Here is a 15,000-nt window from a genome sequence, read left to right on the forward strand (position 1 = left end):
GAGGGGAACATAGAAGAATAGGAGGGAAGGAGGGAGGAAGAGCAAAAGGAATGGGAGGGGAAGATAGGTGGAGGAAGGGAAAGAGACGGAAAGAGGGAGGAAGAGAGAGAGAAAAGAAAGGAGACAGGGAGACAGAGAACGGCGTCAGATGGCTGTGTTTGTCGTTGGGAGCCGGAGGGAGACGTGGGTAGAGGGGGGGGGCGGGTAAAATCTTCGTGAATTTCAAGAGAGGGAAATCGTTTTGAAAAAGGGGAAGGGAAGAATGGAGGAACCAAGAGGAAAAGGAGAGGAAAGGGGAGTGGGTCAAATGTTTGGATAAAAAAATTAAAAAAAAAAAAACACCAAAATTGCTCTCCCTTCCCATCCCCTTTGTCCATCCCATTAATATTCTTCCCCATCATCTTCCTCCTTCTTCCAGATCTCCACAACGCTCCCACCCCCATTCTCCATTACCCCCACCCTTCCCTCATCATCCCCACCCCATCACCCCTTCCCCCATCACCCCTTCACCTCTCCCCCCTCACCCCTCCCTCCATCCCCCCTCAACCCTTAATCCCCCCTCCCCTACCCCCCTCTACCCTTCCCCATCACCCCTCCGCCTCCCTCTTTGTCCCGAGGCTCCGCCGGCTCCAACCCGGTGCCTCTCTCTACCGCCTTTTGGATATTACATTAATTGCTACTGCTCCTGTTTGTAGCCTTAATGATAGCATAATAGCGTGGGTCCGGCTGTCTGCGTTAATTATACGGGAGTGACAAATGTTAAGCGCTCTCTCAACAATACAGTAATTACTCGTTATTGCTTGATACTCTAACAGTTTTTGAGGCAGCGGCGCCCTTGGTGGTGGTGTCTGTGTGTTTGTGTTTGTGGGTTTGTGTGTATATATATATATATATATATATATATATATATATATATATATAGTGTGTGTGTGTGTGTGTGTGTGTGTGTGTGTGTGTGTGTTTACATATCAGATTGCAACATCTACTATTACACTCCCGTGTTAACTCTTACATAAACATGCACGCATGCTAACACACACACAAACAGCTTGTTCTTGGAACGTATCCATTCCCTGCCCTTCCTCGTCCGTAATTATAATCAAAGGCAAAACAAACACTCTATTCTTTCTTGCACACATTCTCTCCATTCATCTCTCTCTCTCTTTCTCTCTCTCTCTCTCTCTCCCTCTCTCTCTCTCTCTCTCTCTCTCTCTCTCTCTCTCTCTCTCTCTCTCTCTCTCTCTCTCTCTCTCTCTCTCTCTCTCTCTCCATCAAGCAGTCTATCCCTATCCCTCTCTCTTTTCTATCTATCAGTCTATCTATCTTTCTATCCATTTATCTGTCTATCTATCTATCTACCTATCTCCCTTCCTCCCTCTCCCATCCTCTTTCCTACACAACCACTAGTGCACATCAAAGAGCAAGATATTTTCTTTAACGCCTTTTAAATACATAATTTCCTAAGAGCAAGTCAGCAGCCGTGGCACCTGCGGTTGACATGCCTGGTCGTTCCGCTGAGAAATGTCGCTGAATAGAGAAATATGTCGTGGATTCGGTTCGCTTGCCTATTGGGGAATAACAAGGGATCCAAGACGGCATAGTTTGAAGTTAAGCCCCTTCTCTCTCATTCGGTGATGCTCTGTTTGTTGGATTTGGTTGTTTGGTCTCGCTCTCTCTCTCTCTCTCTCTCTCTCTCTCTCTCTCTCTCTCTCTCTCTCTCTCTCTCTCTCTCTCTCTCTCTCTCTCTCTCTCTCTCCATCACATTACTCAATTCTCTATAGGGATTATTCTCTTCTCAATAATCATGATTATGAAGATGATTCCCTTTGATGAAAGATTAACCGAGTTTGAATGGAACTTTTTGAATCTGAATTACCTTTTGATTAATTTCCAAAGTTTCGTAATCGTGGGAGGGGAGGGGAAGGGGGGGGGGAGTACAAGGATGGCATTCTTTTCCTGATTAAACTGAAAGTGTGTTACGACATTGCGAGAAAACGGTTACTCAGCGAAATGAATTGATAAGTAAGAGTCGAGATAAAATGATCAGTTGATTGAATCGTAACATAATGATGCATAAGAATGGTCGTGATGAATATTAGTAACAGAGATGAATACCAGGAATAGTGCTCAGTATTAGGATTAGTGAAGGATGTTAGGAACAGTGAGAAATGATAGCAATAGTGATGGTTGTTAGTTTTAGTGATGAATATTTAAAAATATTATTACTATAAGTTGACTTGATAAATATTAATAATGCCGAATATTAGCAACAGTAATGAACATCAGTAATAATGATGATTAAGAGTGCTAACGAAGAGCACGCAGCCGGGGCGCCCTCGCGAGGCGGAGGCGCTGTGGCGGGCGGCCAGGCAAGTCGACGTGCAATCCTGGCATTCCTGCGGAGCTCCCTCGGCCGCGCCAGACGCCCGGCCAGCACAGGAGCTGCTATCCTTGATATCATTACCGCCGATGTGGCAAATAATGGCTCTGGAATTATGAAGTGTCGATGATTATCAAGCGATCAACGAATCACCTTTTGCCATTATCGGTAGGCTTAATGTTTCACAATTACAGGATGCTCCTTGCCAAGCCATTAAGCTGCTGGTTTTTATTGCCTTAATAGGAATCTGATCACAGTTCGTCAGGCCGTCGCCAGGGGTCTCTCGTTACGGCATTACGCTGTGTTTTCTTTGGCTTTCTTGGTTCAGCTTATTCCTCTGGGCGGACTTGGCTCAAAGGTTTCGCGCTGACTCTCTCTCGGCCATTTCAGTCACTTTTTCCTCTTGCCTTTTCTGTTCTTTTCTTCTTCTTGTTATTCTCTTCACTTATCTTCTCTTTCTTTTTTTATTTTCGCTTTTCTTTTATCTTCTTTCTCTCCTCTCCTCTCCTCTCCTCTCCTCTCCTTTCCTTTCCAATCCTCTCCTATCTACTCTTCTCCTCTTCTCTCCTCTCCTCACCCTCTCCTCTCTTCTCCTTTCCTCTCTTCTCCTCTCCTCTCCTCTCCTCTCCTCTCCTCTCCTCTCCTCTCCTCTCCTCAACCTTTTCTCTTCTCTTCTCTCAACATTATGAGCGTTCTTTCATATTTCATACTTTCAATAGATAAGTATTTTCAACCTCCACACGATCGGGCATTTTCCGTATCACGCGTCCCATGAGAATCTGTAAAAACTTTTAATAAACGAGAGAAGATGAGAAACTGGATGGTCGAGGAGACAGGGTCAAACGCCCTCTCCACGAGCAAGACTTATGGGCGATTGGTACAGACTTTAAATTAATTCGGAGTGGGATAAAACTATGAGTGCGGATGGCTGTGCGTGTGATTACGTGAGTGCAAGAGAATTTGAGGTTATTTTTTTTTTTTTTTTTATCTCTTTGACTTCGTTTCTTTTTCTGTCTGTCTTGTCTCTGTCTCTTTATCTTCTCTCTCTCTCTTTTCTCTTCTCTCTCTCTTTTCTCTTCGCTCTCTCTCTTCTCTTCTCTCTTCTCTCTCTTCTCTCTTCTCTCTCTTCTCTCTCTTTTCTCTCTCTCTCTCTCTCTCTCTCTCTCTCTCTCTCTCTCTCTCTCTCTCTCTCTCTCTCTCTCTCTCTCTCTCTCTCTCTCTGTATCTCTCTCTCACTTAGTCGGTATCCCTCTATCTATCTGTCTTTATCTATCCATTCATCCATCCAATATCCTTCTATCTATCTACCTGTCTACCTACCTACCAATCCGCCTTTCCCCTCATCCTCTCGGGCATCCCGCACAGACACACACGCACACACACACACGCACACGCATACACACACATTAACGCGCGCTGTCGTGCAGTAATTCGCACACACACGCATAAACACACACGTCTGTCACCTCCAGCCGCCAAGAGGCTCTGACATGCTTGTGGTTTCTTGAAGTGATCACGGGCCGACCTTGGGAGGGAGAAGCAAGGGATAGGGCGCGTGAGAGAGTCTGTGCATGTTGCTTGTGATCTGCCGCCGTTCTACGTTGCCATTGCAGGTTGCATGTGCTTAGTCGAAGCGTTTTGCAACATTGTGGAATCGGTTAAGAAAGGGCGTGTATACAAAGAAGGAGGGGAGGAGGGAGGGAGGGGGGGGAGGAGGGAGGGAGGGAGGAAGAGAGGGAATGAGAGGGAGAGGGGGAGGGAAAGAAAGAAGAGAAATGCAGTAAGGAAAGAAGGGAGGAAGAATGAAAATAAACATGAGTAACGAAAATGAGAGACAATGCTGGAGAGAAAGAGCACGAAAATTAGCAAGAACAAAAACAAGAAAGTAAGAGAACCAATGAAAAAAAAAAAAAAAAAGATAAAAAAAGTGAAAGAAAACGAGAACCCAGAATACCCCCCCCCCCCCCCCCCCCAAAAAAAAAAATGGCCCGCGCAGCTGTGCAAATCGGCCGCCCGAAGAATCCGCCAGAAAGTGGACGGCTGCAAAGAGCTGACACGATAACGAAGGGAAACGAAACAAGACGTAAAAAGCCTTTGATGCCACCGATTAATCAAATAACCAATTCGTCTTTTGTAACTGGGAAATGATTTGATGACAGACGAGGATTTCTTTTTTTTTTCTCTCTCTCTCTCTTTCCTTCTTTTTTTCTTCTTTTTTTCTCTCTCCTTTTTTTGTGAAGGGACCACAGACCAAGAAAAAAAAGAAAGAGGAAATGAGAGAGGGAGGAAGAGGGGGGAAGGGAGAAATATGTGATCTTTTCGAAGCTGTCCTGAGCATCGGGATGTGATGATGAAGGAGTGGCGCGTCAACAAAGAAGATTCGCTTTGAGGGAAATGCCAAAGTATCCCTTATTCTGTTTCTTTTTTTTTCTTCCGTTTTCTATGAATCCCTTTCATCCTTCCTTTGATTTATCTTTCCTGTTTAGTTAAAAAAAAAAAAAAGTAAATCGTCTTTCATTTTTCATTTCTGTGTATTTCCTCTCTCCTTTCTCTAGTTATTCCGTCTCATACACCTTCTTCATTCTTCATCATATTTAGAGAACTAATAACTAATTATAACTAATTAGTCATTAGTAAAGGTGAAGTTTGAATTCGCTCTGTCGCTTGATAGATTTTTTTTTTTATCATCTAACGTCTTCTGTTTACATCTTTCTTCCATCTCTCCTTTCCGTCTTTCTTCCATCTATCCTTTCCGTCTTTCTTCCATCTCTCCTTTCCGTCTTTCTTTTATTTCTCCTTTATATCTTTTTATCTCATATCCTTCCCCGCCAGTCTTTCATTTCATTATTCACCTGTCCATTCTTCCATTCTCTTCCATCCTTCATTTCCATCATACATCTTCCCATTCTTTCATTTCTATCTCTCCCTTCCATCTCCTTTCTATCCTTCATCCTTCCACTCTTTCGTTTTCATCTCTCGCTTCTATCTTTGGCTTCCATCTCTCTTCCATAATTCATTTCCATCATTCCTCTCCTTCTATCGCTTCCATTTCTCTTTCATTTCTCTTCCATACTTCGTTTCCATCCTTCGTCTCTCTCTTTCGCTCCCATCTCTCTTCCATATATCTCTCCCATTCCTCATCTTTCACTTCTATCTCCCATTCTTCATTTCCATCTTTCACTTTTATTTCCCATTCTTCACTTCCATCTTTCACTCCTCTCCTTCATTTCCCTTCTTCCCCCCTTTCTTTACGTTATCCCCGCTTCTCCCCCTCCCCCTGTTACGCACCAGTCAGTGGCTCTCGGCCCGTGATTGAGGGGTCTGTGTCATCCTATGGAATATTATATTAAGGGTTTCAGTAGAAGATGATGAAAGGGGATGGTAAGCAATATTTTTTTTTATTTTTTTTATTCTCTTTTCTTTTTTTCTCTCTTTTTCTTCTTCGTCTTTTTATTCTGTTTTCTTGAGTTGTTGGTTTATGTTGTTTTTATTGTTTTTGTTCATGTTCATTGTCATTTTTTTTTGTTTTTTTTTGTTCTTTTGTTCTGCTTCTTCTTCTTCTCATGTTGTTCGGAGCTCACCTTGGAGATTTTAATGCTCTGTAGGAACGAATCTATCCACCTCTCTTTTCCCACCCATCTATCTACCAATCTATCTATCCAACTATCGTTACCCATTCTTTCCCTATTTCTCCCCTCCCCTGTCCTCCCCTCCTCTCCTTCTCTCCCTTCTATTCTCCTCTCCCCTCCCCTTCTCTCTATTCTCCCCTCCCCTCCCCTATTTTCCTCTCTATTCTCCCCTCCCCTCCCCTATTTTCCTCTCTTCTCCTCCTTCCTCCTCTCCCCTCTCCCCCCTCTCCCTCCCCCGCCCTAAGCTTGTATAGGGATCCAGTGCGTGTTTTTTTTTTTTTTTTTTTTTTTCCTAATAACGGGGTTGATGATCTCCCAGGTGTAATGCCGTCGCTCTTTCTTCTTTTTCTTTCTTTCTTTCTTTTTTGTGTGTCTTTTTTTTCTCCGATAGACGATGGTAGCGAAACGGTAGCTCGTGCAAAGGGGCTTGTTATGGCATTATTATCATTAGCATTATTGTTATTATCGAGGTTTTTTTATTGTTGGGAGAGAGTGCTATTATAAATATTATTTTGAATTTTTATTTTCATATATATTTTTTTGTTTTGTACGTGTTCATTGTTGAGTTTCACCGCTCCTGTTTTTTTGTTTTTTTTTATGGCAAGTGATGTTAAGTGTTCTGAGGAGGATTAGTGCAAACTTTCACGTTAGACTTTTCCCAAATCAGGAACATGCATTACCAACCATAGCAATGACAACAACAACAACTAAGAAAAAGCGGCAACCACAGCAAAGTAGAACAACAACCACAGCAAACTGCAATAACATCAGCAAAGAAAAGCAACAACAGCAATTTTTAACAAGGACAGCAACAACCATAATCACAACAGAATTCAACAACAACCGCAGCAAAATGCAACAACAACCATGTCAACCACAGCAAAATGCAACAGCAACCACGTCAACCACAGCAAAATGCAACAGGGGCGAGAGCAACATCGAGAGTGAATCGCACACTCGGCTGCCGTTGCAATAAATGGCCGCACGACAGTCGCACGCTACACTTTCTCCACTCTTGCAAATTTCGCGGTTTTCTTCCCTCATCTGCGGCTTCCGGTGGCGGGATGAACGCACTCGCCCTCCGCCCGCTCGAGGCTGATGCTGCAGAAGCGGGCTGGTCAGTGTGGGCGTGTGGGCGGGTGGGAGTGTGGGCGAGCGAGTTGCTGGGTTGGAGGGAGGGTATGTGAGGGCGGGTGGGTGGGTGGGAGGAAAGGGACGTCGGTGTGGGCGTGTGGGTGGGTAATGAGAGGGGGTCTGTGGGCGCGTGTGTGTAGGGGAAGGAAGTGTCTGTGGGTGGGTGGGTGTTCATGTGTTCTAACCACTGTAATTGTGTTTGTGTGTGGGTGCGTGTGTACGCGAAAGAGTTCCACCCTCCTTTCTCTTTTACATCGTATTATCGGGAGGGGGGGGGGGGGGGTAAATTAGTTAAGAAAAAAAATCTATGTTTTTACTCTCAATTGAGGAAACGATTCCCTTCATGTCATACACATATCCATTCATGTAAGTCCTTCTCCTTAAACTTCTTCAATTCCTCATCATGCAAATGCATGAAAGCCGCAACTTTTACTTGACATTTGATCTGACAGTGATTCTGTACATGTACGTTAATTTCCCTCCCAACATGTTATGCACACAAAGAGAACAGCTTCATGTAATTTGCTCGTGAAAGTTGATTTGTTAACCAGCGGCATTGGGTAAACACGGAGAGCGTGGAGAGCGAGTCAACAAGGCGGTTGGTTAACTGGATAGATGAAATTCCATTACTTTTTTTCCTTTTTTTTTCCGCGACGACAATCTCAACATGTGGGTCAAATACAAGAGTCATTTGGCGGCCGGAATTCTCGCTTTATTTTGGTCGTTTTCCTTTCGTTGCGCCATTTTCAGGAAGTGTTTAATCGTCCGACTTTCACTGGAGATCACTCTTTCCCGCCGAGAGTATCTTTTGGTCAACTATCGCTACATGAAGGGGCAAAGAAGGCGTGTCCTATAAACTACAACTTTCTACACAAAACTCACGACCGGCTGCTGCAACCTCGACCCAATGCCTTCCGTTCATATTTATTACCTCTTATCTATAACACGACCGCCGCCTGCTGCTGCGTTGACACCCTGACCTCCGCTGACCCCTGCCTTAAAGACCTGACTTGCAATCGTCGTCAATTGCGCTCAAGTTTGGCTCGCAACTTCTCATTGTGCCAGAATCCGACTCGACTTCACTTTTCAACGTTGCAGTGTTCTCTTGGGGAATAACAGCGCTCGATTAAGTGGCTGTAGTGTTGACATTATCTTGACAATCTTTCATGTATTTGATTTATTAAAGATTTTTTTTTTTTTTTTTTTTTTTATGCAAGCGAAATAAGCTTGGGCATTCTTAGAAATATACTTCTTTCTTCCATCCAGAATAATTATTTTCTTAATGAATCGTATTTCCTCACTGACCCTCATACAATTATAACCAATAATCATACATAAATGTTAATAACAACGTAGAGAAAATTAAAAAGACATGAAGGTTTCCTCGACACGACAGCTAACCTCCCTCTCCCTCTCCCTCTCCCTCTCCCCCCACAGGAACCCCGCGCCTGACGGGAACAGGAACGATCTCGGTCCTCGTGCAGGATGAGAACGACCACGCCCCGATGTTCCCGAAGGACGAGTACGAGGCCTCCGTCAGCGAAACCGTGGATCTCGACACGCAGGTCATCGCCGTCACCGCCACCGACAGCGACGCCGGAGACAATGCTAAGATCAGGTCAGAGGTCAACGTGAGATCGGGTTCATCTTGCTCATTTTCCATTATTATTTTTATTTTTGTTTGTGTATGTGTGTCTTGTTTTCATCTCTTTTCTTTATGTTATTTTCATTTTTATTTTTAGCTTCTCCATCTTTCTCATTTTCTTTTTGTCTCTGTCTTTGTATCTCTCTATCTATCTATATATCTAGCGCTATATCTCCCTGTCACCCATTCTTTCTCTCTTTAATTTCTGCCCATGTCTCTTACTTTTATTTTTATTTGCCTCTAATCTTAATATATTTTGTTATTTTTTCTGTGTTCCCCGTATTCCTCTACCTCTTATTTTCCTCTTCTCTGTCATTCTCTCTCTAGATTTATCTTCTTTAAATCATGTTCTTTTCTCCCCGTCCTTTATATCCACATCACATTATCCTTTCGCTTTCATCAAACCTCTCATTATCTTATTGTTTTTCCCTTTCTCCGTTTCACGGCTTTTCTGGTATTCTGATCTAAACATTTGGCTTCAATAGACATTACATTGTCTCTGCCTAAAACCCCCATTCTTGCTCTAACATTATATCTGGCGTACTTCTGGTATTATATGCAAATACGATGCATGATTGATGGGGATCGTTGGATTTTTTGACAGTGAAGGATTGCTTACGGGCAATTACAGTGAGTCGAGTATCAAAATTAACATGATACTCTCATTTCCGCTTGTTAAAAACGCATCATTTGCTCGCAGTTACATCCCTCTCTCCCTCCCTTCCTCCCTCCCTCCTTCCCTCCCTCTCCACGAACCTCCTTCCCTCTCACGCTCTCTCATTAATTCCGTTTCCTCTTGTCTGCTTTCTTCTCTCCCCCCCTCCCCTTTTTCTCTGCCCTTCTCGGAATTCTCTATATTCCACTTTTTCCCCACGTCTTACATCACTTTTTTCCCCTTTTGTGTTTCCCTTCTGTCCTGGTCTTTCCTCTCTTCCCTCTGCCCCGACCCTCGAGTCCTGAGTAAGATATAATTGTCTTTCACTTGTCTCTGTGATCCCCAACAGACCCTGGCAAGAATGTGGTCTTATTACTATCATTATTATAATTATTTCCATTACATTCGGTTCTTTATGAAGGAGGATGTGACGCTCTATTGTTCCTTATATTGTACTACTTGACTTAATGCCATGCCTACAGGAGAAGAATCCGTCTGAGAGAGATGGGTACACATTACACGTTCTGTAAATACAACTCATCCCTGTTGTCGACGGAACGCTGCCCTATAATGCTCGCTAACCCGCTCGTTCTGTCGCTTCTACAGGTACTCGCTGCTCGAGGGCGCTTCCGGCGTGTTCATGGTCGAGGAGTGGACCGGCATTATCCGCACGGTGGCCCACCTGGACCGCGAGCGAGTGGCACAGTATTCCCTGATCCTCCAGGCCCACGACTCCTCGCTCACCGAGCCGCGCTCCGCCACCACACAGGTGAGAGTTCGAGCCTTTTACGACGTGTTTTGACATCGCGGCCGAACGAAGGCACGGGCGCGGGTAATTGGCCGCTGGGAACCGAATCTCCAAAGTGGGAGATTTGCATGGTCAAGAGAAGGCGCTTATCTCAGCTGATAGTGCTATGGAATGAAACTAAATGTTGAACAATAATGAAATCTAATTATCTGTATCATCGAAATAGATTTACTTTGATGTGTCTTGTTGATAACGCTTATATGTATGTTATTCGCAGGTGACAGTGACAGTGACAGACGAGAACGACAACGCGCCGGCCTTCTCGCAGGAGCAGTACCTCATCCACGTCCCCGACCCCACCGCCCCAGGTCAGTACCCCCCCCCCCCCCCTCTGTGTCTCGCCTGAGGTGGGCCTCGCTCTCCCGCTTTCAGTCTGCGCTCTTGTAATGCAACTCTTCTGTATTCTATTCCATTTGTGTAACTTCTTTCTGCCGACTTATGCCGTGCTCCCGAGTGTACTCTTTATTTTATTTTTGGATGATTTTCATTTTTATTTTCTCACGTTAATGGCTGTATTTCATCTGTATTTATGATAAGGGGTGTGCATGTTTCCAAGTCTGCTGTTTACCCTATTTACTAATCATCTGAATGTATAGTGTTATCACGGCAGTAGTGTTATTTCATCCGTATCTATCGATGTGATCAGTTCATATCAACTGCATGTGTTGCAAGAGGAGGGTGAGGTCCCATATTTATCAATTTACTTTAATGGATCGTTTGTATAATTGGGCAACTCGGGTGAAAATGACACTAACATCGATAGGAAATTAGTTACTGGAGCTAACCGCGTTTCATTTATTTGTTGCAGGCGACTTCGTGTTCGGAGGCGAGGCGAGGGACCCTGACGAAGGCGTCAATGGGCGGGTCACGTACTACCTGTCGGGCAACGACGCTGACAAGTTCTACATGAACCAGGAGACGGGCGTGATCAAGGCCTCGACGGGGCTCGTGGGAGACACGACCTACGAGCTCGAGGTCCTGGCGACGGACTCGGGCGAGACGCCGCTGTCCGCCACGGCCCGGCTGGTGGTGCAGCTGCAGCCCAACAACATGTTCCCCGAGTTCCAGCCGCTCGAGAAGACCTTCAGCTTCAGCGAGGCCGCGCGGGGAGACCTCGTCACGACCCTGACCGCCACGTCACCGAAGGCCGGGCCCACCGGCGCTGTCACTTTCAGCATCGCTGGCGGGAACGTCGGCCAGGCCTTCACGGTGGACAAGAAGACGGGAGAATTGCGAATCTCGCAGTTCGGATTGGATTACGAGACGGCGCCGAGGTACGAGGTGTGGGTCGCGGCGAAGGACGCCGACGACCCGCCTCTCACCTCCGTCACGCACCTGGTCGTCAACGTGACCGATTTCAACGACAACGCTCCTGTGTTCTCGCAGGCGGTGTACAATGCCAGCATCCAGGAGGCACAGTACCCGCCGCAGCTGGTGGCCACCGTCAGCGCCACGGACCGCGACTCCGGCACCAACGCCAACGTCATCTACCAGCTGAGACAGGACTCGCCCGCGGCGGAGGCCTTCACGCTCGACGCGGAGACGGGCCAGATCTACACCAAGATCCAGCTGGACCGCGAGGAAGTGGAGGTGTACACGCTGACAGTGGAGGCGGTGGACAAGGGCACGCCGGCGCAGACGGGCACGGCCATGGTGGTGGTTACGGTGCAGGACAAGAACGACAACCCTCCGAGGTTCACGAGGCTGTTCAGCGTCAACGTCACGGAGAACGCCGAAGTCGGAACGTTCGTCATCCAGGTAACCTCCAGCGACCGCGACATCGGCCAGAACGCCAACGCGACCTACAGCTTCACGGAGAACCCCGGAGGAAAATTCTACATCGATCCGGTGAGCGGGAATGTGACCGTAGCCAGCGCCATTGACCGCGAACTCAATGATGAGTACCTCCTGAAGGTATCTGCTGTGGACGGCTCGTGGCGCGCCGAGACGCCCCTCACCATCACCGTGCAGGATGAGAACGACAACGCCCCAGAGTTCGATGAGAGCCATTATGTATTCAACTTCCCAGAGTTGCAGCGCAGCGTGGCGTTCGTCGGGCAAGTCACAGCAACAGATCGGGACAAGCAAGGGCCGAACAGCGTTATATCATATTCGCTAAAATTCCCGTCGGATTTCTTCAGCGTGGATCCCTCTAGCGGCGAAATACTGTCGAAGCAAGCGCTCCAGTACAAGCACACTCTGAAGGGACCGTCGCCGGAGAACCAGTATCAACTGGTAGTAGTTGCCACCGACAACGGGAAGCCGCCCATGTCGTCGGAGAGCTCCGTCGTCATCAACGTGGTGGACGCCAACAACAACCCTCCCAAGTTCACCCAAGACCACTACTTCACGCCCGTCCCCGAAAGCTCCACCGTCGGCATGTCCATCATCCAGATCATGGCCGTCGATAACCGCGACTTCGGCATCAACGCCGAGATCGAGTATCAGAAGGTGGGCGGTAACGGCACCGACTACTTCATGCTGGAGCCGAACACGGGCTGGATCACGGTGGCCAGGAGCCTCCAGGACCGCGTCGACGCCCAGTTCATGTTGCTCATCCGAGCTTTGGACCGCGGCGTTCCTCCGAAGAAGGACGACGTTCTGGTGACACTGGTGGTGACAGGAGAGAACAAGCACACGCCAGAGTTCACAGCCGTCAGTTACCAGGTGATTGTCCCCGAGAACGAGCCCCTCGGATCAACCATAGGCACGCTGACGGCGACGGACAGCGACAAGGGCCCCAACGGCCTCGTGCGCTACTCCATCACGAGCGGCAATGAGGCTGGCAAGTTTGCGATCGACGAGAGCAGCGGGGATGTGACTATCACGCACCCACTGGATTACGACGCCGTGCAAGAGTATCGGCTCAATATCACAGCTCACGACCTCGCGTTCGAGCCCCTCCAGTCCACAGCTGTGCTCACTGTCATACTTACGGACATCAATGACAACCCGCCAAGGTTCAGCGAAAAGCAGTACGATGCTTACATCGCCGAAAACGCTGCAGCTGGGACTACTGTGTTCAAGCTCAACGCTACCGACATCGACTCCGCCCGCAATGCTGTCATTGAGTACACGCTGGTGGGCGGCGACGGCAAGGAGTTCTTCGCAGTAGACCCCGAGACGGGAGTGATCACGTCACGGAGAGTGTTCGACTACGAGGAGAAGAGTAGCTACGTGCTGGATGTAAGGGCTGCCAACAACCCCGACAAGTCTCAGTGGGGCTCGGCCGAGGTGGTGATCCACGTCACCGGCCGAAACGAATTCTTCCCGCGCTTCATCCAGCCGGTCTTCCAGTTCACCGTCTCAGAATCAGCAAGAATTGGAACGTCTGTCGGCGCCATCCAGGCCACAGACGAGGACAAGGGCGAGGATGGTCTCGTATACTACCTCCTGGTGGGCGCGAGCAACGACCGCGGGTTCCTCATCCAGCCGACCACCGGCGTCATCACGGTGGCCCGCAGCCTCGACCGTGAGAGTCAGAACAGAGTGGTTCTGACTGTCATGGCGAAGAACGCCGGCAGCATCCGCGGCAACGACACTGACGAAGCGCAGATTATCATTGCCATTCAGGATGGTAACGATCCCCCAGTGTTCTCTCAGCCGCTGTATGAAACCAGGCTCTCTGAGGGAGCGCTTGTCGGTACGCTAGTCGTCAATGTCACGGCTGTGGATTCCGACGTCCGCCCGAAAAACAATCAGTTCACTTACTCCATCATCGGAGGCAACCTGGGCCAGGTGTTCAAAGTGGATCCTCAGAGCGGCGTGATTGAGACTACAGCGCAGCTGGACCGAGAAACTATTCAGGTCTATAACCTGACGGTCGGGGCCATTGACAATGGCACGCCTCCTCAGACCGGCACGACCCTTGTGCGTGTCATTCTAGATGATGTGAACGATAATGGACCTCAGTTTGATCCTCCAGACATCGTAGGTTACGTGTCTGAGCACGAGCCTGCCATGACCTCTGTGATGACTCTAAGTGCAACCGATCCAGATCTGGCTCCCAACACCCACCCATTCACATATTACATCGTCGGCGGTGAACACCCTGAGTTCTTCACCGTGGACCAGGCCACAGGCGAGGTTAAGACAACGCGCAACATTGATCGAGAGACCACGAAGGAGCTTAAATTCCTCATCGAGGTCGAGGACAGCGGCAAACCCAAGATGAAATCCGAGTACCCTGTTACCATCATCGTCCTTGACAAGAACGACTGGGCTTCCACCCCGAGGACCGTGACGGTGAAGGTACAGACTTTCCGTGGCGTGTTCCCTGGAGGCAAAGTGGCTGATGTTCACCCCAACGACGCCGACACAGCCGGGCAGTACTCCTGCAGGATACTGACGCAGGATGCAGCAATTTTCTCCATCCCCAATGCATGCAACCTGCACGCAGCCCGCGTCACACACGACCGCACTTACACCTTCGGGGTTTTAGGTAATGACGGCATCCATCCCGACGTCACTTCGAAGGTAACCGTGGAGTTTGAGTCCTTTGACAACGCCACGCTTAGCAACAGCCTGACTCTACGTCTTCTGAATGTCACCGCGGATCGCTTCCTCACCCTGTACTACAAGCCCTTCATCAATAAGCTGGTGCCGATGTTCTCGGGTGGCACCGTCAGGATCTACTCCATGCTCAATGTCGAGTCCCACACCGACCTGACCCTGACCGTGGCCGACGCCGAATCGGGCTCCTTCCTCTCGCCGGCCGACGTCACGCGGAAGCTGGCCGCGGAAGAGCCA

At 48.0% G+C, this 15,000-nt stretch overlaps 1 protein-coding gene across 1 annotated transcript in view; it reads left to right on the plus strand.

Annotated features, from left to right (window-relative positions):
- Window positions 1-15,000, plus strand: part of LOC125041513 (cadherin-related tumor suppressor-like) — a 261,559-nt gene that overhangs the window by 237,566 nt on the left and 8,993 nt on the right. Inside the window, 4 exon segments of the mRNA XM_047636528.1 lie at window positions 8,581-8,761; window positions 10,050-10,212; window positions 10,469-10,559; window positions 11,060-15,000. The exon segment at window positions 11,060-15,000 is cut by the window's right edge and continues 956 nt beyond it. Of these exon segments, the coding sequence (XP_047492484.1) occupies window positions 8,581-8,761; window positions 10,050-10,212; window positions 10,469-10,559; window positions 11,060-15,000 (4,376 nt within the window).

Source organism: Penaeus chinensis, chromosome 30, assembly GCF_019202785.1.
Source record: "Penaeus chinensis breed Huanghai No. 1 chromosome 30, ASM1920278v2, whole genome shotgun sequence".
Classification (NCBI taxonomy): domain Eukaryota; kingdom Metazoa; phylum Arthropoda; class Malacostraca; order Decapoda; family Penaeidae; genus Penaeus; species Penaeus chinensis.